General features: G+C 37.2%; 4 protein-coding genes across 4 annotated transcripts in view; 2 read left to right on the forward strand and 2 right to left on the reverse strand.

The window, feature by feature from the left end:
* The first annotated feature begins 75 nt into the window (after nucleotides 1–75).
* On the forward strand, nucleotides 76–5,312 carry tigarb (TP53 induced glycolysis regulatory phosphatase b). Its single transcript, XM_008400767.2, has 6 exons — nucleotides 76–163; nucleotides 362–399; nucleotides 1,332–1,453; nucleotides 2,814–2,891; nucleotides 2,992–3,102; nucleotides 4,384–5,312. Exons 1-6 carry the CDS (start codon nucleotides 132–134, stop codon nucleotides 4,741–4,743), a joined length of 741 nt encoding a protein of 246 aa, XP_008398989.2. The 5' UTR covers nucleotides 76–131; the 3' UTR covers nucleotides 4,744–5,312.
* An 819-nt stretch (nucleotides 5,313–6,131) lies between these two features.
* Nucleotides 6,132–11,085, reverse strand: fgf23 (fibroblast growth factor 23). The gene is made up of 3 exons (XM_008400505.2): nucleotides 10,696–11,085; nucleotides 10,495–10,598; nucleotides 6,132–8,349 (listed from the first exon to the last, which is right to left on the reverse strand). The coding sequence occupies exons 1-3, from the start codon at nucleotides 10,928–10,930 to the stop codon at nucleotides 7,888–7,890; spliced, it is 801 nt and encodes a 266-aa protein (XP_008398727.1). The 5' UTR covers nucleotides 10,931–11,085; the 3' UTR covers nucleotides 6,132–7,887.
* A 1,663-nt stretch (nucleotides 11,086–12,748) lies between these two features.
* LOC103459171 (probable polypeptide N-acetylgalactosaminyltransferase 8) overlaps nucleotides 12,749–25,801 on the forward strand; it is a 40,961-nt gene continuing 27,908 nt past the window's right edge. Inside the window, exon 1 of the mRNA XM_008400504.2 lies at nucleotides 12,749–13,581. The gene's annotated coding sequence lies outside the window, so the exon portion shown is untranslated. The remainder of the gene's footprint in view (nucleotides 13,582–25,801) is intronic.
* fgf6b (fibroblast growth factor 6b) lies at nucleotides 14,450–22,341 on the reverse strand. The gene is made up of 3 exons (XM_008400503.2): nucleotides 21,374–22,341; nucleotides 20,884–20,987; nucleotides 14,450–16,687 (listed from the first exon to the last, which is right to left on the reverse strand). Exons 1-3 carry the CDS (start codon nucleotides 21,714–21,716, stop codon nucleotides 16,511–16,513), a joined length of 624 nt encoding a protein of 207 aa, XP_008398725.1. The 5' UTR covers nucleotides 21,717–22,341; the 3' UTR covers nucleotides 14,450–16,510.

Here is a 25,801-nt window from a genome sequence, read left to right on the forward strand (position 1 = left end):
TTGTGTTTAAATTACGTTTAAAACTCGCATTTTAATTTTAGACGGCTCCACCGCAATGCGTCATGACAGAGGACGCTACGTCCTGTGACGTATGACTCAACCAGGAAGTAGCTGAAGAGCAGCCGGTGAAAATGGCAACGTTCACGCTAACGTTCATACGCCAGTAAGTTGGTCTTTTAACGGTTCGTTTCTGCTCCGGTTGTTTAAATTTGCAGTGTATATGTGTGGCAAATAAACATGGAGTTAATTTTACGAGTTTATTGGTGAAATAATGTCAACTACTATGAAGTTTGACTTTGTTCTGTCACTAACTACCTCTGAATAATGACCCATTTAATTCATTCACTTTGTTTTCAAACAGTGGGGAGACGCAGTACAACAGAGACAAGCTCCTGCAAGGTAAATAATACTAATGAGGATTTATTTATTAAACTCTATTTAAAAACGGCTTTTAAGTTTAGGTTACAGGAAAATGGGGTATATTTAACATGTTCAGTGCATCTGCGGGCAAAACAAAGGTTAAGCACTGTGAAGGAATGAGCCGATTTGGGCATAATTTTATCCAAAGGTAAAGCAGCAATGGGCCTGTTAATCATCCCGTTTTTAAATAAGACGACTATGGTTTCTATTTGCATTTCCATTACAAACGTGCTCAAAACTTTGTCAATGTCGGGGGGAAAAAAGACCTATACAGTTGAGGTATTTCTATTGAAAAAGAAACGCAGTTAAAATTACATGTGAATAAGTTTGTTCATGCGATATACCTTGTCAAGATCATCCAACTACTTCCTGTTGTTGTCTTCTTCCTGGTTTGCGGCAGTGGCAGTATCTGGTTTTTAATGCGGAAAAAAGTTCTTCTATTGCGGTATTGAGAAATAAACCAATTTTGATACTTTTTTGTTTTCAACATTATCTGTTTCTATTAACCAAATTTATTTCTGAAATGTCAAATTTCGCAATTATTTGGTCAATGGAAACAATTATGAATGTTAATAATTTCATATTCAAAAAAATCTACAAAAAAGTGATGGGGGAGGGAATTGGGTCTAAGAAGCTGGAGGTTGGTTTGACTTGAGAGAAAACTCTGTCCAGCTATTAAAATGGTTGCAGGTGAAGATGGGATGATGGTCAAACCATTTATTTGAGCACCATTTATTTAGCATACGCTAACATGTACAAATCTAAAAAAAATATCATCAAAAAGAGAACTGTTTTTATCTTATCTTTTAGACATTGAGTGTGAATTGAAACTTGTAATTTGGTGGAGGGGGGTTCTGTTGTTTATTAATGAAGTCTAGCTTTTCCTCAGGCTGAATATTGTCTGCTTTCAGGTCAGGGAGTGGACACGCCTCTGTCAGAAACGGGTGTGCAGCAGTGCGAAGCTGTGGGACAATCCCTTCGAGACATCATGTTCTGCAAAGTCTTTGTTAGTAACCTGCAGCGAGCTGTGCAGGTAAGACTCTATGGCACTTCAATATGTGGAACTAATTTGGACATGTATCTGATTGTTTTCAAAGTATCTGCCGTCTATCTGACTTTCATGTCATTAATGTGAGAGATGTATCATAATTCTACACCAGAATAACCAGAGACAGTGAATCCGGATGTAAACAATGGCTGAAATTATGATTATGAACTTAAAAAAAGAAGTCTGTCACTGAAATGCATCACAATCACACCACTCTAATAAGTGAGTAAAGTTTATTTTATAAAGCGATTTTCACAGACATAAATTAAAAGTCCTGTAGAGAAAAATGAGTAATCTTAAATTATGCAAAGTTTAAAATAAGCATAAGAAACATAATGGGTGTAGTGGATATAGAACCGGAGTGATGTGGCTGAATTTACTGGATTTGGGGGAAAAAGTCTGGCTGCTGCGTTCTGTTTGGATTACCAATGTGAAATTGAAGACTTGAAGAAGCGTTAACAGTAGTCCGGAAAGTTTACAGTAGTAAACTGTAAACTACAGTTTACTACTGTAGTTTACTACAGTAAACCAGACCATATGGAGACATATGGTCTCCAGGTCAACTCTGGAGACGATATGTCAGATTTGGGAAATGTTTCTGAAAGAAACAAGAACAGGAAATGGTCTTAATGTGTGACTAAAATCCTAATGATGAGTCAAATGTGACAATGTGAGACTTTTTCACCTCCCAAAAAATCCGATCTGTGCTGCTTCCATATGTGGGACAGACTCGGCTCTCTTGGCTCTGACTACAGATTTCTCTACAGAAGTTGTGATCGATGATCCACAAAAAGCTGTTGCTATTAGTTGTGTTTTCTTTTTCTTGGCTTTCCTCGTGTTGCTATGATCTTGTGGCAATATTATCAGCTCCAATTGCAGAATAAACTTTAAAATCGATCTTCTGTGCATGCGGGTCGGTTTGGGGTTTAACTGGTAATATGAATGACCATACAAACAAAAAAAAAATTGGATTTCAGCACAAAAAGTTGGAATTAAGCATTAAGACCCAGACTGTTTTTGTTCTAAATCCTCCAACCTACCAGGAGATTCTTCCTCCACAGATGATTTGATTAACTGTGGATTAGCAACATAAGGCATGATTCTGTTATCTTTACTAATTCCTGCCTATTCCTGTCATCTTCATGGCAGCATCCATGGAAAATCAGTTGAAGCTCATGTATGTCTCATTAGTAAGACAGAAAACATGATGAATGACTTATAAATGAAATAGTTGTTTGGATATTCATGTTTCTGTGGCTGTTTGACTCACTCTTGCTTAATATTGTCCAGTCCAGGATTATATCTTTTGAGTCATTCATTTCCAGGTTGTTTGTCTTTTTTCTAGACAGCGGAAATAATTCTGAGGAACAACACTCATCGTTCTGGTATGGAAATGATTTTGGAGCCCTTACTCAGAGAACGGGTAAGATCCACTCAATTTAAGATAAAGAATAAAAACTGGATGTGTTTAATTATTGTTTTTTTTCCTGGGTTCGGTTCTGAGCTGAGTTGTTCTGGTCCAGGGTTTTGGCGTGGCTGAAGGCCGTCACAAAGAGTATCTGAGGAACATGGCAAAAGCAGCTGGTCAGTCCTGCCGCGATTTCACGCCGCCAGGAGGAGAAACTTTAGACCAGGTGAGTCAGATTTTAAGAGTCAATTTACTGCAAAACAGCGACATGCAGTGGCCACCGTTGGGTATTGCAATAAAATAACAGCCATTCTCTCAAAATCGCTTTTTAAGAATAAAACAACACTGAGAAATTGAATTATTCCATGTTGAAATATAAATTTAAACATTGATTATTTGTGTTTATTTCTTTCTGTTCTTATAAAAATCTTTTTGGAGCTTTCATACTTAAAATGTGTTGATAGAATTGTTGCGTCAACATCCCTTCCATCAAGTAAGTACATTCAAACTTCGGTTTCCTTCATTTGAGGTCATTTTTATGCTCTTTTTAACTGATTATCGACATTGCTCAGAGACCCATCAAACCTATTGAACTGCAGTTTAAAATCTATGTCAAGACGGAGGTTTCTGGAGAAATTTCCTTTAACTAAAATGTTCAAGAGCCAGGAAGGTGGATATCAATATATTTATGTGCAAGAATGGCCCAGTCAAAGTCTAGATTTAAACCCATTTCAGAATCTGTGGAAAGACAGATGTTGTTTTGTAAGAATAGGCTAAAATCTCAGAGTGGATCTGTGCAAAGCTAGTAGAGATGCACCTGGAAAGGCAGCAAAAGTATTAAATGAGAAGATTGAGAAGATTTTCAACACCTTAAATTTTAATTAGTCAGAAATACTTGAAACCATGCATCATTTTCCTTCTGGTTCACAATTATCCACTACTTTGTGTTGGTTTCTCAGATAAAATGCTAATAAAATTGAATTGTAACTTCACAAATGGGAAAACCTTTAGGTGACTTGAGTAGTTCAGCACTGGAAAAACACAAAAAGTATTTTTGATCTAGTTTCTAGATCAAAAATAATTGTCTTATTTCACTTGAAATAAGACAAAACTAACTTACAAGTCACTTTTCAGCAAGAAATAAGATATTGATAAAAAGTTATGGCATAAGTTATAATTTGGGGAAAATGTCTTGTTCTAACGGCAAATTATTTAATCAACATTAAAGAATTATTGATTTAAAACAAGCTCTTTGTTTTTACTGAAAAGTTACTTATAAATTAGTACATTTGAGACAAAATTGAGTTATTTGCACAAGAAAGTGGACCAAAAAACAACTTTGTAAGATTGAGCAACTCTTTCTAAAGCTTACGTTTGGATTTTTTATTTTTTATTGCTTTTCTCTGCATTTAAAATCCCTAACAAAGAGAATAAAAACAAAGCCTCTGCTGAGTTTTCTTCTCGCCAGTCATGTTCAACTTTTAGCTTCCCTGTCGCTTGATTCCAGGTGAAACAGAGGTTCAAAAATTTCCTCCAAGTTCTTTTTAAACAAATGCTGGACGATCAAGAGACGCCCGCAGACGTCGCCTCCGCTAACGACGACCACCAGGGGGCGTCGGCCCACGTCCTGGTGGTGAGCCACGGCGCGTACATCCGGGTGGCCGTCAGGCACCTGCTGGAGGACTTGAGGTGTGTCCTGCCTGCGGGCGTGAGGATGTCACAGCTGCTGTCGCCGTGTCCCAACACGGGCGTCAGCCGCTTCGTTGTCACTCTGCTCCGGAGCGAGTCGGGTCCGCTGCTCTCTGCCGCCCGCTGCCTCTTCACCAACAGGAAGGAGCATCTGGAAAACCTGACGCCTCCTGAGTAGCAGAGAAGAAACGGAGAAGATTGGGACTTCCTTAAACAAAATCAAACCGTGTTTTCTCGATAATGGGCGTGTTTTACTGCTTACCAATGATGGGAAGTATTTTAAAAGTTTCATCTGTAGGGAAAAGCACTGCATTTATAAACTTTTATAATTTAATACCAAAGTTGAATCTATTTATTTTATCTTTGAGTTCAGATGTTCTTCATTATGCATGTGCAACAAACGAGATCTGAATCATTGTAAAATATCCTGGGTAAAGGATTGTAGAGACACTGTGCTACACTTTATTTGTCATATATGTGCCTGTTCGTTTGCTGTGGGGTGTTAAATTATTTATTTTGTTAAATTTCAAAATGTTTTACAAGCTAAATGCTTGAAACCTCGTTGTCTTGAAGACAAAAACACCAAGTTAAACTCAAACTGACAACTTTCAGCTCCGTTCAGACATAATCGCACAAGAAAATTAAATACCTCTTCAACAGATTTAGGTTATTAATGAACGGAGATGTTGACACTCCTGTAAAAAATGTATAGAAAGCCTTAAAATAAATAAATCTTTTACTGCAGCAGCATAATCCTAACTGGGTGAAAGTGAAAATTCAAACCTTCAATTTTTGTGTATTAGGAGAAAGGAAAAAAACAAATAGTTAATTATTTTCCCTAAAGTCACAATTTTTAGATCTGTTTGTATCTTTAGCAATTCCTGTTGGATAAAGATGACCGAGTCCTTTTTTTAATTTCTATTTAACCTTCTTTTAAATCGTCAGTTTTTAGGATATGTGATCAATAATAGTAATTAATTGGTTATGAATTTAACAGAATTTTTAATTACATTTTTGTAATTCAGAAAACAAGAGAACGGGCCATTTAGATCACGTTCTGTAGAAGATAGAACAGAGTAAACAGTCTTGAGTTTGATTCTTATTTTAATTTTGTCAGGATGTTGGTCGGTTTTAGAGGCTGCATCAGATATCGGGTTATCTTCTAAACTCTCCTGTTTACTCTTTGAAATGCCTACAGAAGAGGGTTAGGGCCACTGAAAAAAATATTCTCACTTTTTTTTTTTTGGTTGCCTGGTCGTTCGTATTACCCGAAAATCGACCCGCATGCGCAGAAGATCGATTTTAAAGTTTATTCTGCAATTGGAGCCGATAATATTGTCACAAGATCATAGCAACACAACTAATAGCAATGGCTTTTTGTGGAGCATCGATCACATCAGGAAACAGTCAGAGGTCTAAGAAAAAACCTAGAATTTTGAGGAAAAAGTCAGAATTATGATTTTTTTTAAAATTTATTCCAGAAAAAAAAATGCCAGAAGCTTGAGATTAAAATTAGAATTTTAAGAGAGAAAAAAAAGATGAATGGGGGAAAAAAGCTTCTTTTTATTTCTTAATATTTATTCCCACCAGTACAATTGTACGTAAGTTGTTTTTTTTTGTGTGTAAAAATTTGTGCTGCTGCAATAAAACAATTTATTTTAAGCCATTTTACATATTTTTACCAATAATTGTGAAGGTTGTTGAATGTTAATCTTAAAAGCCTTTTCACTATTTAACAAAACAATCTAAATAAAACAATAAGTGAACCTTAGATATAAGATTAGTCAACAGTTTACATTTTTATTAACTCCAGTATAATCGGGACTCTGCAATCAAACTTTTCTTTTAACGTGGATTTGTCATTCAGGTGTCAAAAAGTATTTAATGTGATTTATGTGCCACATTGTTATGATGTGAGTGGAAACCTGGAGAGCGCTTGAGGTAGCAGACAGACGCTGAAAATGCTTCCTTTTCTCTTTATTTTGCACCAAATTCAAGCAAATCTCCATCAACAACAACTCCAGCTCATACATTCAAAAGTAAACCTTTATTTTTTAGTTTGTATGTACATTATAACTGTAAAGCGTCCTTATAAATACCATAAATAACAATAAAGGAATGGATTTAAATAAATAAATAGTGTTTGGGTTGTTTTTGTTCTGCTGGGTGTCCAGCACCTGATTGTTTATCACACAAGAGGTCAAATTTGAGCTCAAAATTTTGACTTTGTTAAAGTTTTTACCCTGTAGTCACCTTCTTTTCAAGTCATGTATTGGATGGTGGACAAATGCAGTTAAAATCGACATTAAATAATAATCTGTTGTTAAGGTTTATCAAGTAACAAAAAATCTGATATGTAAAAGCAGTAAAAATAAAACCCTAACTGTACTAGTAGCTACTTGTACGTATATTTATATGTACATTTAGATTTGAAGCGATGCCTGGCTGGCTTCACCAGCAGCTTTGGTCCTCCAGAGGTAGGATAAGTCAGGCTTCTGTCTTTGTGGGTTTGTTAGTGAAAACCCACAAAGTACACATTTACGTTTGAAAATATTCTACTGAGCTTTGTTAGTTTTAGAAAAAAAAACCCAACTAAATACATGGAATATAATTTACGTTTTGGGAATTTAACTAAGTATCTAAACTACTATTTAAAAAAACGGCTAAATCTAAAGATCTGATCTTATTGAATATTAAATATAATAGAAATTGTGCAAAAGTGATTGCAACTCAAGTGAAAAGCTCCACCTTCAGCGTGGAAACACTGCTTTTCTAAATCATTCACCAGCAGTTTGGCCTAATCTAAAGTCTTTAAAGTAGCAGAATGTAACTTTTATAATTAAAAAAGGTTTTTTACATATTTGTTTAAACTCTCCACGTTGTAACGGGTTGTTATGAGACAGGTAATCTATGAAAAGATCAATCTCCACCTCTTCCCTTGGCTACTATGGCCGTCTGAAGAAATGCAGCCAAAAACAGCTAATCAAAACCAGGAGGAGGGCCTTAGCGCTGTCAATCATCTTCATGTACACTGCTAAATGCGCTAATGGAGGAGAAACATCTTACTGTTACAGGAAAATGATTTATAAGCAGTGATTTGTGTCGATGTTAAATAGCATTAGCATTCATGCAGAGGGATGATTGACAGCGCTTAAGACCCTCCTCCTGGCTCTGGTTGTTTCTAGTTAGCTCTGGGAGAAGACAGAGGAGCCAGATTTTTCGTCTCATGCTGTCAGAACATAGTAACAGTTTAAACAAATATGTAAAGATATGTATTTTTAATCAAAGTTCCATGCTGCAGCTTTATGAGTAGTTTGCCCCTCTAAGCTCGTCCCACGGTGCCGGTGATCCGGGGGCTAACTTGTCTGGAAGACTGTACGTTCCAGGGGTCGTGGTTGGACGGACCATGCTGCGGCGTCTCCCTGGAGGCGTTCACCCCGTCGTCCCCAACCTCAGTCTCCACCTCCACTTCCAGGTCTCCGTCATCCTCTCGCACGGCCCTGGAGTCCGAGCCGTCCTCGGTCTGGAAGATGAGGGCGTTGTGTGGGTCTGAGGGGTCCACCACTTGGTTCCTCTTCCCCCTGTGCAGCAGGAGGCGCTCCAGCGGCACCGTGTTCTTCTTTGGCAGGAAGAGGGCGGTCTGCGGCAGATTCTGGCCCGCCACGTACACCTGCCGGGAGCCCTCCAGGTTGAACAGGATGCTATTCCGGGTGGAGTAGTATATGTCACGGTTGTTCTCCAGAAGCTTGTGGTTGAACAAACATTCCTCCCTGAGACAAACAGACTGCAAGACGAAGAAGGTTTGACATTAATCACCACTTTGGTTTATTTTGATAACAGTGTTAGAGGAAAAACTTCAGCTGCGTAACCTCTAACGGCCAGCTAAGCTAGGTTGGCGCATTTGTTCTTTGGTTACCTAGCAACAACTCACTCACTCTTGTTGCCGAGCAACAGCCTTTTGAGTGACTTGCGCTGTTGCACTTTAAGGTTTCGTCACTATGCTTCCCAACTGCTTAAAAATAATAACATGTTTTTAAAAAAGGCGTGGAGATAAAACAGGAAAAGTCACGCCACCAGTTTGGTAGAATTTAAAATATTTTAAACAACAAAACTAATCAATAATTATATCAGTCGGTATTTATACCAGCCCGCTACTAAATATGGATTCAGATCAAAGTGTTTCTTTTATCAGTCTATATTGTGAATAATTTTTGATTAGAGCTACATTTTTGTCACTAAAAGTGTTATTAGTTCATAAATGTGTCAAACAGTAAATTCTAACAAAATTTACTGTGAGAAACCAAAATCTATGATGATGACTGTATTAGTTGAGTAAGTTGTAAAAATTTCAGAGTTGAGGTTTTTTTTATTAGCATACACGTGAATTTTGAAGTTATGAAGATTAGCCATTTAAATTATTTTAATTTTAACCAAGTATTGTAGCTGAATGTTGAGGCTAACCAGATGTGCAAAATGTTTGTAATGCTATTAAGGAAAATAATAAAGCTTCAATCAACAAATATAATTGAATTAAGTTTCTACGAGCTATACTTTCTTAAGTTTATTAAGTTGTCAAACTAAAATAAATGTAATAAATTAACTAGGATAGACTTTTTCAATAATCGAAGCAGTTATTTAAGTTGAATCAACTATTTTCTTCAGTGAAATTGGTTAGAATTTAACTTGTTTTGTTCAGTAATTTTAAACATTTAAGATATTTTAATGTCTTTCAGCAGTTAAACTCTGCTAATTTATTGAACAATTATTAAAGTCTCAAACTAAAATGTTTCTCAACTGTAGCAACTTTACCTTCTAACCATTTATAGTATTAGTGTAAGCTAAGAAATTTAATTCTGATTTATTTTTTATGTTTTTAATAAAACTTAGCAATTGAAAAAAAGTGTCTCCATGAAACGCTGTATAATTTTATTTGACTTATACATGTGAGGCTGAACAGCTAAAACACAATTAAATTAAATTCCCAACATTTTAAAAATTGAACCTAATGAAACTAATTAAGTTCTAGTTCATGTTAAATAGAAACAAAAACGCATGATAGAGGCTTAAACTGGTTGTAAAATAAAAATCCATGATTTAAATTTACTGACTTGTTGAACTTGAAGGAATTTGATAAGGAGTTGTAATTTATTTGTGAGTTTTCAAGTGACCCCAGTACCTTAGAAACTTAAAATTATTTTTCCAAAATCTGATAAAAACTGAGATGAAACAGTTTTATATGAGCTATTTTTTCCCCTCTGTGAAACGTTTCTTTACAGCACAACGAGTTTGAAAGAAAAAAGTTGAAAAAAATAGTCAAATCAATCAATAAAAAGTTCTTGACGTTTTCTCATAGATATTTCTGGAAATCCACTAATTAATTCAAATTAGTTCAACTTCATTTGTTTAATAACAGTTATAAAAAACGTACAAGTAAAGGAACGTTAAAGTTACATTAAAGCACTTTAATTATTTTCCGAAACGCAGAAAAGTAAAACAATAATTGGCTTGAAACTTGGCAAAAAAAAACAGCGTATTCGAATTGCAATATACTGTTTTTAACATCAAACAATGTTTTGTTGTGTTTTTGCGCAATTTACAGTTAAAATTCTGATAATCCTTACTGAGGAATGTCCTGCTGAAACTAGGCTTGTGTACCAGAGTAGAAGACGGCTTTACAAGTTGTGCGTAAAGTTGTGCCAGACGCGCACAACACAGCGGTTTAAACAACTTCCGAATGACATTAATTGCGACAAATTATATTGTGAAGGAACAATTAAAATAAAAATATATTTTAAAAAAACTAATCAATTAAGATAAAACTCGACGATAAGAAGTGCGTCAAAGTAGATAAATTCCGCAAAAACAAACATATAAAAGCGAAATTTACTGAAAAATGTCTTTTTCGTGATTTCAATGACTGGATGCTTACCGAGGTGTAGGGGTTGCCCTCTGAATCCATACACAGGTAGCGGTTGCTTTTGACTCCGAAGACGGCCAGGCGCTCCCGTGTTTCAGCTTTCAGTAGAATTACACCTGCAGGTGAAAAAAACAAACAAACATCGACTTTAATTGTTAAAGACCGATATTTTTTCAGCCTTAAAGGGACAGATTCACGTGAAGCAGAGCTTACTGTATGACGTCCTGGACGTGGCTCTGCGCACCGCGCCGTCCGGCCTGATCTCCAGGTAGAAGGTGCTGAGGTCCGTGGAGGTCTGCAGGTGGACGTATCTCCTCGGGTTCCCCCAGTTGGATCCAGCCAACGGGGACGGGTTCGGGGAGGCTTCCCCGATGGGGAGACCCTGCAGGACGGCGAGGAGGAGCGCCAGCACGGTGTCCCTCATCCCCGGTCGCTTGCTGACGTCCATCCTGCTGGTTTCCACTGGGAGCTCTGTTGCGCCCAAGTTTGCGGACTGCACCTTTTTAAACCCCTCCGAGCGCCACTCCTGCTAGGAAAAAAAAGCAAAACAGTCGCCCGCAAAGATGTGCGGGCTGCTGAAAACGGAAGGACCACTTCCACCTCGGTGTGTTTATCCCAGAGCTGTTGGTCAAACACGGCTCGTATTTTTGGTTACACGTCTTTCCTCCTCCACTTTAAACTGTTTATTAATAGTCCTCCGGTTCAGGTTGTCATTTTGAGTCACTTTATATGATTGTGCAATTATAACAAATATTCAATATTGACCTGAAACAGTTTAAAATAAAATTACATGTCTTTTGTAATTTTTGATTAAAATTAATGCTTCAAATTACATTCTTGGCAACTTTTGCTCAAATATTACAAACGCACGAGACTTTGTCCGTCCTATTTCTTGCTTTGACGCACCTGCACGTCTCCACATTTCCACTGTTTCACCAGCAGATGGAGACATTCCCTTACTAAATTAATCCCACAGAAGAGGCTCAAAAGCTGCATCTTATTGAAAGAATGCAGAAACAGGAAACAGTAAACTGGCTATAATTATGTTTTCTAAGAAGAAAAATGCCTGCTCTCGAGGAATTGAGCTTCTGCTTTTCTGTAGAAATTAAAATCTTTTCCACTTTTAACTTGCTCATTTCTACCAACCTAAATAAAATCGTGCAAAATATATATATAAATGATTTTGAAAATAAGAATTGGCAGCACAAGTTTGATTTCACTGTGGATGTTTTATTTCTTGGTGATATTTTGTACTCTTCTGGACAGTGAAATGATTGATTTCTTGAGATTTGTGCTGCTTTTATGTATAATTTGTACATTTTCACCATTATGCTGGGCAGTTTTTGTATCCTTAGACTGGAAAACCTCATCTTTACTTCTGCAAACTTTTATTGAACCATAAAACTTTTCTCCAGAATGTATTTGGCTTGTCCAGATTTACTCTGTGGATAACAGTGCGTCCTTTGGTGTTTCCTGAATAGTTTCAAACATTTAAACTAATTTTCTTTCTTCTGAGGGAGATTATTGGGGATAAATTGTTTAAACTTACACAATCGAGAGTTAAGTTATCCCAAACAAAAATCTAAATTTATTCATTACTGTTTAGAATTGCCTTTTTTAAAGCCCCAAAATCCAAATTGTGTTGAAAATTTGCAGATGAAGCATAAATGTTTTATCAGCTCAGAAGTTTCTTGATGGAAAAGCGAAGCAGATTGCTCAGAACTTTGACTTCTTTGTGATCCTTGTTTTGTAACCATTGATTGTTGTTGAATGCTGTATGTAAACTTCTGAGCAGCACTGTGTTTTTTCTTAGTTCTAGAAAGAATGGGAGAATGAAAATCACTTGCGTTTCCAGATTCTGTCTCATTTCCTAGAAAATAAATAACTCAAACAGCTTGCATTGTCTTTTTATGCTGGTTATGTTTTTTGATCAACGTCTGCAGCTGCTGCTTACTGAGCAACTCTTAGATTTTCCCAACAAAGCAAAGACTCTAAGACAAACCAGAAGATGTCAGCATTAACTAGTCTGCTTCAGGGCGAGGTAGCATAATTATTTAATGCTGTGTGCCAGATATAAACTCCACAGTAAGTTCATCTTCTTGTCTAATTTTAGACTAAAACTATAAATAAAGCAGAGCTTTGCCATGAGCGTCATGGATGTAGTTTGTTGACAAACTCAAATGTCCTAAACAAAGTCAAATTCAGTGGTTTTAATTGTTTTTTTTCTTCTACAAGCTTTATCAAATACCTTTAAGTTTTGAATGTGGACACAACACATCATCAGTCACACGTTAAAAAAAAAAGAACAAAACAAACTTTTATTATTTCTTGTCTCAGGAATACAGTAGATTGCTGTGCACAGCACATACGTACAAAAATTAAAGGAACAAAAATAATTAGCAATGTCTGCCCACAGAAACAAATCACTACAGTTTGTTTCTTCTTGTTTTACAGTGATCAGCAAACCAAAACTAAGGCAGGAGGTGAGGTATATGAGAACAAAGGAATCGAGAACAGATGAAGCACGCGCCTCAAAACTCAGGCTGCTGCTGTACATTCAAACATAAAACGACATTTTCCCTACCGTCACTTAAATTAAACTGAAAATAAGATGTGGAAAGAAAAATAAATAGCAAGAATTTTTTTTTTTTTTTCCTTTTTTGTTTTAATAAGATTTGGATCAAAGCTGAACGCTGAGTTTTAAGTGTCAAACATGTTTATTTGCTTTTGTTTACTGATCAAGATGTCCGCCTTAAAGTGCTACTAGAGACATCAGACTTCTTGATGTGCAAGTTTAACTTTTACTTTCTTAGCCTAAATCAAATTCCAAGGAATCTCCAAAGGAACTAGCATGCAGCCTCATCTACAAATTCGTATCTTTGTTTCTTTTAGGAAAGCTTCTTCGTCCTTCTGCGCTGAAGCGGTTTTACGTGCGAGGAGACATGAATCCAAAAGGCGTGTCAGCATGAGGTCAGGACAGACGGGGGGTTTGCAGCAGCAGAGGTGAGCTCAGCACCTGCATCATCACAGACTGCATCAACTCTGCAAAGGTCCTCGCTACAGAAACACCACCGCTTTGAGGAAAGAGCAGGAAACATGGTAAAATGATGCGTTTTTAGCAGTTACCAGATGAAATCCGTTGAAAAAATAAAACTTCATCCAGTTCTTTGTGAACTTACTCAAGAACCTTCAAATTTGTTGTTTCAGCATTTAACTGGGATTTTATGTGACAGACCAACACAAAGTAGCACAAAATTATGAAGTAGAAGGAAGCAGGTTCTTTTACAAATCATCTCATCCTTCCCCCAGCAAATAAAATCCATTGCAACCGATAACCTCCTGAAATCATCTTATCAGTAAATACTTGGTGAAACAGCATCAAGAGACCAAGGAACAGCGCAGACAGGTCAGGGATGAAGTAATGGAAACGTTTAAAGGGGATCTGTTATGTAAAATTCATATTTTTATATATTTTTGTTCTTCCATTTGGGTCTCAACTGCTTCTGAAAAGAGCTCAAGCGCTTAAAAAAACACTCAGCGGTCTTTTGGAAATGTTTTGGTGTCTGGAAAACGAGCCATTTCAAAAACCTCCCAATTGTTGAGTCACATTCATACAGATGGAAATTAGCTTATTAATGTTTTTTGCACCTTATCTCTGTTTTAAATAAACCAAACTAACCAACCGATGGGCACTGTGCGTTACCTAGCAACCCCAGCAAAGTCCAGCCCGTTACCTAGCAACCCAAGTTGAGCTCCAGCTTGTTTGATCAGCTGATTTTACTGCTGCATGCACTATACAATGGCTGCTGAAAAACAGAAGTGTTTTGTTGTTGACTTACCATCCAGAAACCACTTGCTGCATTCTTGTCAGTTGCACAGGAGGCTCTGCTAATGCTTTTCAAAAATGTGCGTTTGTATAATTGTGCATCTGTTAGCAGCCATTTTCACGTGCGAGTTTAAATGTTGAGTTTAAAGTGACAAGAGAAGCTTAAAATAGGCAGATTAAAATCTCATTAAGAATTATTTAAATGTAATGAACATGTTAAACGGATCCTAATCTGTCTGGTACTGATAATGAGTCACCTAAAACAATATTTCAAGATGTGCACATAACATAGAGCTCTGTTCAATGCATCATCTGAAATGGTAAGCCGTATAGCACAACTACAAACCTACAAAACACTGCTCTCCTTCAGAACTCACAGCCAAATTCAACAACAAACATAAATCTTTTTCCTTCCACTTCACGGTTTTCTCACTTGCATTGATATCTCACATACAGTTTGTAGTTTTATCCGACACATGAAGGGATATGAGCACTTTTAAAACGATGATCTAAATTCCTGTTGTGGACAACAGACCACCCTGACCACAGGCTGCTCAGTGACTCTGACCTTGAACTAAAAAAGGCTGAAATGAGAGGAGGAAGCTGACAGGTTAAAACTGGAATCTGAAAGGTTCCTCCCTGCAGCGGGTGAAGGTTGGGGGCAGCAAACAGGCAGAGGTGGACAGCGCAGCCTGTCAAGAGTTCAGGTATGTGGGGAAGCGCCCCTGTCATCCTGGCAGACCCGCATTCCTGCAGGGGAGGGCCGGTTTGACAAACAAAGACAGCATGCACACGTCTTTCCTGGGTTTAAATATTCCTGCTTCCTGTCGCACAGGAATGAAGCAGTTAACAGCTGCAGGAACTACAAGTAGATCCACTCCGGTGGAGTCTGGGGAATTCAGAGAACGAGGCGAGAAAAACATCTTTGGAATACTGAACGAGAATATCCGATTCGTGAGTCTGCAAAACGGCCTCCACCTTCTGCTTTGTGAACAAACTGGTGCTATTTATACCTAAAGCCCCTCCTCCTCTGTGGAGAAATAGTTAAGCCTTAATGTAGGTGCTGAGCGCCAAAATTGCATTTAGGTCTGAAAAAGACAGAAAGGCTGCTAAAAAATCCCCAAAAACACAAAACCAAAGACAAACCGAGTGTTTTAAGTAGCATCATTGCTGGTTTCTTGTGCAGCCTTTTGTATTTTTTGTGCTACAAAAACGTCTTCTTTTAAACTTGCAGCTATTTACATTGTTTTCCATTTCCTTTAGCAGCTAAAAGCTTCGCATTCCCAAAAAAAACAGCAGCACACTCTACTGCTATTTGCTATTTGCTTCGTCCGCTCAGTGGATAATTGTGCAGAAGCAAGCCAGGTCCGACCCGAACCGTTCCCCCATGCTGTGGCACATACGGATTTCCACCCTGTTTTCTTAGCTACACAGTAAAACACCTGGCCTTGTGCCAGCATCCATGGCCGACCGTTCTCCGGTCTCAACCACAGATTGTTTATTACTTAATCGATCTAATTACAGAAAAGAAAATAAACCAGAGATAGCCGACCCCCTCCTCCCTCGTTCCCCCTCTTGTGAGGCCCTCTCTCCGGAGCGTCAGCCCTATTTCTGACTCGCCCGGGTGTCTCTTACACAGAGGTTTAAAGGGGGCCAGCAAGTGGGAACACCAAGGCACCTTTAAATCGTGCAGGAACGAAGTAGTGCATTTAAATTTCTCTCTCCCCTCCACTGCAGGACAACAGTAACCAAGCAGTGAACCGTCAAGCATTTAAAGGTTTGAATAAAACGATAAACTCAGCGGATATTTGAGCAGAAGTCCATGCAGTCCTTCATCTAGTGAAGTGGTTCGTTGAGGTAATAAAAAGTATTCATTTCACTCTTTAAAAGCACAGCATTTAAGCTCACCCTCCATCTCAGAAAAGTAAGTGGCGTGTAGTTGAGTTTCAGCAAGCACCAAGGTAAAGTGGGACAGGGACGGGCTTCGACTCGCCCTGTCCAGAAAAACAATAAGCAGCACAGTTTGGCATACATTTACAAACACGGCTATCCAAATATACACATAAATATGTATAACAGAATAAATATTTGTGTTTTCCTTCGCAGTTCATGGGTGCGTCTGTCGTGACTTTCCATTTCTACATCTTTGTTACCTGGAGGAACATCCACATGTGCAAATTTCTCTGAAAATGTCAGCTTCTTTCATAGTCGCGGGAGGAAATGTGTGACAGTCATGGCGGTGGTCGCCTTGTTGCCTCGCTTTACCCGGCCGTGCTTGCTCAGGCCGATGTAGAAGCCCTTGTAAACAAAAGACTCGTAGGCGTTGTAGTTGTTCGGCAGCAGCGTCTCCTTGAACTTGCACTCGTCCTTGAAGAGGCTCTGGATAAGAAACATTTACGTCAGTAAACATCACGTACCAGATGTTTACACACACTGACTGAAAAGACGCAACGTTTTTTCCAAATTGGTTGCATTAAATCCAGATTTGGTAGCAACTAGATACATTTACTTGAGTAACGTTTTGGAAAAGATGTACTTTTAGGAGTATTTTTACTACCCTGAGGTTGAAAGAAAGTCTTACCAAGAATTTTTTTCTAGTCTTATATGCTTAAAAAAGACAAAACTAACTTGCAAGTAACTGTTCAGCAACATATAGGAGCCTGTTTTAATAAATAAATCCTCAGTATTGATGGGAAAATGTCTTGTTGTAAGTGAAATAATCAGCTAGTAGAACCAGTGCATTTTAATCAATATTAAATAATTATTGACTTAAAGCAAACTCATATATTTTGCTGAAAAGTTACTTGTAAGTTACTTTTGTCTTATTTCAAGTGTACTAAGAAACTAGACCAAAAATACTTGGCAAACGTTTTGTTTTTGCAGTGCACTAGAGTCATTTTATCATGTTTTCCTACTCTTACTTCACTGAATGAAGAACAAAATTACTTTGACCAAAATACGTTTCAGTTTTTTCTTCTTCAAAGGAATTGCTTTGGAAAATAGCACTGATGTTGGATTTGATTTGTCTTAGAACTGGAAACGAAGTCGGTGTTTGTTTTGTTGCTAAATACTGTTAGCAATAAGATCCAGTAATTCTTTCCATCTGAAGTGTTCAAACACAAAGTAACATGTCCACATTGATATTTTACAGCATTATGTGGGGTCACTTGGTTTAATGAGGTGCAATCTATTAAAAGTGATAATAAATAGCAGCTTTTACAATGTTCTATATATAGTTCGGCCATTTTGGTGCTGAACTGCAGATTGCCCTGCGACTTTCCCATTCATCGCTCTGACTCCGGTTCTTTATAAGACTGGAAACGGAGAAATTTTTAACTTCTGAGTCACAAGTAGTGAGAAAATACTGAGGTGTAACTGAGCATTTACTGTTATTAATCATTAGCAGTGGAGATAAATGTGTATTTTTATTATGTTTTTGAGAGGAAAGTATCAAATTTGCAAACAATGCCTTGCAGAAATTATTGTCAAACTCGTGGTTCAGGGGCCAAATTTGGGCCACCATAAGCTTTTATGTGACCCTCTAGGTACTAGAGAGATACATAAATAGTTCCTAAATATTGTTTTGTCAATCAAATCAAAGAAGTTTTTAATCTGCATTATTCCAAATTACATCAATATAAAACAGTTTGGTATTATTTAACTGAAAGAAGTTGTCATCGAATGCAAGGACACCAATTTATTCATATTTTAGCAGTTTAATGTGGAGTATTATCAATATATTTTGCCGCATCTCGCCCTTTGATCCTAAATAAAAATGAGTTTGATCTTAAACTTATTCATATTTTCCATGTTGCAGTCACAAAATCAATTCATTTCATTAGGATTTCATGCCACAAACAAACAGTACAACAAATGATAATCTGAAAAGTATGGCGTGCATTTGTATTCACCCCCTTTTACTGTGATACCCCTAAAAGAAATCAAGGATTACTTTTGCTCTTTGAAGGGGTGAAATAAGTAAACAGACTCCATCTGTGTGGAAAATAATCTCAGAATAAATCCAGTTGAATATTAGTGAACAATCAGCATCATGAAGAATAAGAAACCCAGCAGATAGCATCAAAAATTAGAAAGTATTACAGCAAAATTTCAGCCAACGCATTGTGGAAAACCAACTTACAAGTAACTTTCCAGCAAAATAAAAAAGCTTGTTTTGAGTAAATAATTCATTAATATTGATGGCAGATTATTTCATTTACAAGACATTTTCCCATGTTGTAAGTGAAACAATCTCAGTGAAATTAGAACTTTTTGATCATTATTAATGAATCATTTATTTAAAACACACTCCTTTATCTTGCTTGGTTAGTTTTCAAGTGTTTGCATTAGAAACTAGACCAAATAAATGGTAAGATTTTGTGTTTTTGCAGTGAGGCAAACTAAGGGGGCTCAACGCCGTGAACAAACCATCCCCACAGTGAAGCACGGCGATGGCAGCATCATAGTGTGTGATGCTAAGAACTGGAGGTCTAGAGAGGAGGGAAACAGCCCTAAACATTAAACCAGCTACAATCCAATGGTTTAGAATGGCCCAGTCAAAGGCCGACTTTAATCCAAGTAAGAATCTTTGATCAGACTTGAAAATTAATGTTTTGTCTGACATTTTACACATATAGAAACCTGGTAGAGACATGCACCAAAAAGACCTGCAGCTAATGCAAGTGTACACCACACTTTTCAGATTTGTATTTGTAAAAAGGTTGAAACCCATAAGAATTGTTTCTTTTACTTCACATCTATGTTGATCTATCTGATAAAATTGCTCTAATATGTGCTTTGCTACGGTTCTAAGGCCCTATATGACAGGTAGTGGCTTTTAAACTGTTGACCTTTTTAAGAGAAACTGCAGAAATATTTTCCAAAACCTTCAATTATCTCACTTTTATTCCTCAAATTTTAATTTTAAAATATTTTTGTTATTGTTTTAGAAGTTTTTCACATTATGCATATAGATAAATTTAAAATTTTTTCAAAATAAAATCATAAATTATCATAAAAGAAAGTTTTAGGCCAATACATTTCTTACAAATGCAATGAAAATAAAACAACAATGTATCCATCTTGTTTTTTATTGTGACCTTACATATGACCTTGACTAAGTTTATTAGTCATAAATATATTAATTAACTGTGATTTATGATCCAAATAATAGTAAATATGTAGATTTCATGAGTAATGTTTGATATCATCATCAAATTTTGACATAAGGTCAAAACTGATGCATTTTAAAGAATGTTATGGATATGACAAGCACCCCAATTTTTACAAATTATTTTAAAAAAATATTGAAAATAACATCTATGAAACAAAAATATTACAAATTATTGGAAATAAATGACAAAATTATGAGTTTTGAAAGAGTTTGACTAAATTTGATGAACTTTTTAGAGATGAGAGATTTTTTATTAAAACCCAAAGTCAAAACTAAACATGTGTAACGTTATATTTCTGTTTAAAGAAACCAGAGAGCACATCAATTTTTACTTTTAAGAAAGCAGTAAAATATATTCTATAGAGATATGGAGGTAGATTAATTCAGAGTGCTGCATCATTACAAAGATAAATCATACTTTTCTTTATTATTATTTCTATAAATACATATTGTCTGCTTTGTGTTTAAAGATGCATTTATATGGATTATTGATTGATGCTAGTTGGTTATGAATTCACTTTTGAGAGAAAGGATATACTATATATTTTTTTAAATACTCCGTTTGTTTACATCAACATCAACTTGTTCATATTTAACTGTAAATGAATAAAATAAACTTTTTCATATTAATTTAAGGCTTAAAATCCACATCCTTTAAAATATTTCAGTATTTTAGTTAAGAACTTTTAGTTCCTGAATGAACATCTGCAACCATTTTGTAAACATTTAATAACATTTAAATTACATTTCAGCAAATAATCTGTCTTAATTAGTGATGCACATTTTAATTTAACCTCCTTCTTATGGCAAATTGATCCATTAAAAAGTAAGAAAAAAAATCTAAAAAACATACTTGAAAGCATTTTTTCTGTTTGAAACTTATTCTGTGTACTTTAATAAGCATTATCAGCATATAAAATAAAAATGGTTACAACTCCTCACACGCCTCTACTTAAAAAATATTTTTTTAAATAAATCAGTTTCTTGTACAGTCATTGTTTTTTCTGTGTAGGTTCTTCTGATGGACAGTGAAAAATAAATAAAATGCATTTTTAAATGAAAAATAAATGATTGGTTCCATCATTGTGCTAAATATTGAATGAAATAGTTATAAATGGGATTAATAATCAGATACCAAGACGTCTTTGGGGAACATTTGAGGATCCTGACACTATCGAATGGTAAAACTGCACTCCAGAAATAAAAATAACAGAAGGATTAAGCTTTATAAACACCCCAGACTGTCACATTTGCAGCACAGATTGCACATCTCATTGATTCCCTCTCCTCTCCCATCATCAGGATGTAGTAGTGACAGAATAAAGCAGCGGATGCAGCAGCTCTGTGTGAACTCCGCTCACACTCAGCAGGATGTGGGACGGAGTTGCGCACTGTTACGTACCGTGCCGTACAACCTTCCTCTGCTGTTCATTGCGACAAACAGCTGACTCCTCACCCCGAACAGGCTGATCACCCCTCGGTCCACGGTGGAGATCTCTATCAGACCTGAATGAGACACAATGTTAGAAGGAGGCAGGGTCAGTGCGACGCTGCGCTTCGGGACAAGTTGAAGTGGCCTATGCAGCAGTGATGGGTGTAACCTTGCAGGTGCACTGCGACTCGGATGATGCTCGGTTTTGAGTGCCGTAATCAGCTTTTTGCATGTTAGACATTGTGGGTGGTTTACAGCGTGCTGAGAGCAACATGAGTGTCCTGCAGCGGGGTAAAAATAAGTCGGCGTCATGCATTCGTGTCATGTTTTCGAGCTGCACGGTGCTCTTGTTTTTGCTTTCGGAAACTTTCAACCAAAATATCATGCAAGGAAAAACCCGGCTCTAACTTTCACACAGCCACACTCGCTTTCGGATGCATTTTTGCAGGATGCAACTCACTGTATGGGTTTTCACTGTGCACACCGCTTATCCTGCCATCCGGGAGCACCTGCAGGTGAAACCCAATGCCCACGTTGCAGTACAGCCGCCGCACTCTTTTGATGCCCTGCAAGTAGTCGCTCTGCCAGTTCAGCTGCGATCTGCCCCCGTTTACACCCAGATAGGAGCGGGAGAAAAGCGTCTCCCACTTCCTTTCTAACAAAGTGGCGTTAGTCCTGTTCGGGGTCGGGAAAGAGGAAGCGATTGCCCACAGAGAAGTCCACAGAACAATAACTGCTGGCAGCGTCCAGTGCGTCTCGGCCCCGCTGCGCATGCTGTAGTGACACCTTTGCGCAATGGCCATCCAGTTTACCTTTGGGGCACCTGGTTAAAGTTACCTGCCCTAAAAAAGCAACTCTTCTTATCTTCTGTCCTTTGGCATGTTGGCGATGAAGGTTCAGAGTTTGTGGGTCAGAGTAGATCAGGGCCCCATGGCCCGAGATCTGAGCGAGTGGAGAACAGAACGCGTCGGAGCTTGGATTGGTGCCGGTGGCGATGACCATCTTTCGCCGCTCCGCGCCTTTGTACAGGCAACGCTGGCCGTGGAGGGGGGGCACCACTCACTGCAAGATCAGCTCACCTTGCCCCCTACTCTCTCACATCCTCAAATGACATCACTGTGACTTCACCGCTGCATGCAGCTCCCCCATTACGAGTAGGAGGTGGGAGGAGGAGAGAGCTCCTGGACCTCAGCAGCACCAGCAAGTCTGATTGGAGTGATGGGGGGGCTGCACCTTCACACCAGCCTCAGGCAAGTCAGAAGGACTTACAAGCAGAGCATCCTCCGGTGCTTTTCAAAATAAAACCTCATGCTAGTCCATGACTGTGCAAATATAATGTTTGCCCACGTATTTCTACAGTTTCACGGTTAAAATCAGCAAATTGATATCCAGCATAATTAATCAGGTAAAAACAAAAAGCCGTTTTCAAATGATTTTATTTAATAAAACTACAGTATGTAACTTTTACAAAAAAATTATGTTTTTTTTTCATATTTATTAAAACTGTCATCATGTCACAGTATAATGAGAGATAATCTGGAAAAAAATCTAGGTATTTCATCTCCTCCCTGAGATACTACTGTCTGCAAAAATGTCAAAAACAACCAATCAGAGCCAGGAGGAGGGTCTTAGCACTGACAATCATCCTCATGTACTGAACTAGCAGTAGCGTTAGTGGCAGGCTATGTTGTGGTGAACCAGCTGAGAGCAAGTGGGAGGTGTGAGCATGAGAGTGATTGACAGCGCTAAGACCCTCCTCCTGGCTCTGATTGGTTGTTTCTGACAGAGTAGTGTATTTTATTTGCAGTTTACTACTGGGAGCACTGGGAGAAGACAGAGGAGTTAGAGTTTTTTCACAGATGGTCTGTCTTATACTGTCATGACATGATGATCATTTTAAACAAATGTGTAAAAAAAACAACATGCTATTTTACCAGCCTATATGATCTTGTTTTAACACAATAATTCCTCAACATTGATGAAAAATGCAAGTTATTATTTAAATATTGTATAAGTGGAAGAAAACTTTTTGACTTATGATAAAAATGTCTTGTTCAATAGCAGATTATTTAATGTATAACTTTCATTTTTCATTAATATTAAGGAATTGTTGATTTAAAACAGGCTCCTACGTCTTGCTGAAGCATTACTTGTACATTAGTTTTGTCTTATTCCAAGTTCACTTAGATATTTACAAACTAGACCAAAAACACTTAGGTCTAGCGTTTTTGCAGTGTACGGTCAGCTTTCTTTCAACCAGCTGACTGGCAGTCTGCTACAAAGAACAGGAAACACTGCATTGTTAAACCTTTCCCTCCTTATTCTGAATGAACACCAGCCTATTTTTTCAGTCTTCCTCAATATAACAGAGCTAACTTGACCTAGATCCTCCTCACATGGGAAACCTTCAGAGGGTGTCTGTAAGAGAGAGAGAGAGGGAGGGAGAGTTTGGCTTTTATTGGCATTGAGCAAGCATTGGAGAGATGGATGGATACTGTGTCCAGGGCCCAAATCGGGACGGTGGTCATATGTCCTGGCAGCCTGCAGCCTTATTTAGAAGGAGGTGTAAAAACAGTCTCGGGGGAGCAAATGGCAATCCTGTCTGACACTTCCCTCGCTGTTTGTCCAGGAAGTTTACACAACCAAAATATTCTCCCAGGTCAGATTGCATATTGTTGTTATTATTGTTGTAACTAGCGCACTGTCCAGCACAAAAATACAACCTGCATGGATCAAATTCATGGAATACTTTTGTATTTAGCTCCACAAATCAAGTCGAAATCAGATGAATAGACAGATTACGTCGACCTGATGAACATTCAGCAAAATTTAACTGCAATGTTTGCTAGGATCACTTTATATTTGCTAGGATCACTTTATATATATCTATATATATATATCTATATATGTATATATACATATATAGATATATATATGTGTTTGAGTATATATACTATACTATACTAAATACTCGTACTATATATGAGTATTTTTGACTACTCACTTGAAAGATCTTTGGGAGATTTGTGATCCTTAAAGCCAAACAGTCACAAAATCATACATATGTACAAAATAAAAGATTTGATCAAATATAAATGCTTCACCCATTTCTATCCACGATATTTATCTTCAGTTTTTAAGTTATTCTGCAGAATCTGAAAATAATCCCCTGTCAGCTTAAAATGGAAAATTTATGACATTCTTTAAGTTTTGACTTCCTTTGAAAAGGATGATTGGAGTTATGTCGACAGTCAGAAATACCACTGAGGAGTTCCTCAGGGTTGTGTACTCGGTCCTTGGTTTTTCCTAAGATGACATGAATAAACAAAAGTGAGCTCATTAAGCTCATATATTCACTCATGTGTTTATTCTTTACTCAGTAACTTTAAGGTTTCCATTTTTCATCACTATCATAGACTCATAGACACTTAGTCTGAATGCTTATGTTGTAATTTGGGATTTGTAGCATATTTTAGTGCATCTAAATCCAAAGCCAAAAATTTGTTAGAAGCTGAAATGTTTGTTTTTCTACACACAGCCTTCATGATATCAATTTATTTTCATTTAACACTAGCATGTGTAGTGTGTATTCTACAATGGAGGTAAAACCTGGTAAACACCAGATCATTTTTCATATTCCTAGTTCGTAAAACCTGACAAGTTTGTCGAAATTTGTGTTTTAGTCTTTTTGTCCCCCAAGGGACAAACTATCCAGATCACACCGAGTTACAAATTAATGAGACAGGCTTTTTATTTGCTGCATCAGCACATGTCCATGCTAACCAAGGCAACCAATAGCCTGAATAGACAAAACTACTGGGTTATTGACAGAGTGGAACCTGAATCGATGGACGGTGTGGCTGTTAATGAGACGGTGCTGAGCTCTTCAGATTAACTCAGCTAATACTGGGGTGATGCTGATGCTGCTCTTCAGTCATGACTACTTTCAATAATTAAAAAAAAGGTAATTAGAAGTAAATGCACTCTGATGGAACGAGGTATTTCGATATATTTGCACATACTTTAAGAACGCAGATGAACATGGCCAGAAATGGACCAGAAATTAAATTATTGCCTAATAAACTAGGAAACTTTGTTCATACTTCCTGGAGCAAAGCCATAGTTTCATGTCTGAGTTCATCCCAACGTCCATCAGGTTTGAAGAGCTTAAAATAGCATTCAGTTTGTGTGTCAGGTCCATTAAAATGACCAAATATGCACGTTCTTCAGGAAATCCTTCAGTCTGTTATTTCATCTGGTTTGGCCTGAAGGACGTCTATGAATGAATGTTTTAACCTGATATCACAATGTCACCAGCCACATGTGATCCAGACAATTTCTGCTCATCTTTGCTGTTTGGCAAAACAACTCCCATTATTTTATTACCTTATTTAGAATCTGTATTATATTCTGTTATAACTTTCTTAAACTTTAAATGCTTAGGAATGTTGTGGCATTTATTTTGTAGTTATCTATAAGCTTTAGAGCTATTTCCATCACTGTTTCAGTTTCAGTAAAACAGGAAGGCTTTTATTTTAAGTCTTATTTTGAAAGTCCAACATAGTTGTCCTTCTAGGTCTGGGTCAGTTATATTAGTAATAAGGGATGTACTTTCTATTCTTAATTCAATGCATTTGAATTAAGTTAACATCTTAAAAAATAATAGTAATTATGGAAAACTGAGGCTTTTATTTTACAATTATCTGTAAGCTTTATTGTGAAAGGATATTTTAGACCCATTTCCATCAGTGTTTCAATTTCAGCAAAACTTTATATATTAATTCTGCAATAAATAGCTTTGTTAAACAGGGAGGCCTTTATTTTGTAGAGCATGTTTATGTTTTATTTTGAAAGTCCAGCAGAGTTGTCCTTTTAGTTTTGGTTTAGT

This window comes from Poecilia reticulata, linkage group LG23 (assembly GCF_000633615.1).
Source record: "Poecilia reticulata strain Guanapo linkage group LG23, Guppy_female_1.0+MT, whole genome shotgun sequence".
Taxonomy (NCBI): Eukaryota; Metazoa; Chordata; class Actinopteri; order Cyprinodontiformes; family Poeciliidae; genus Poecilia; species Poecilia reticulata.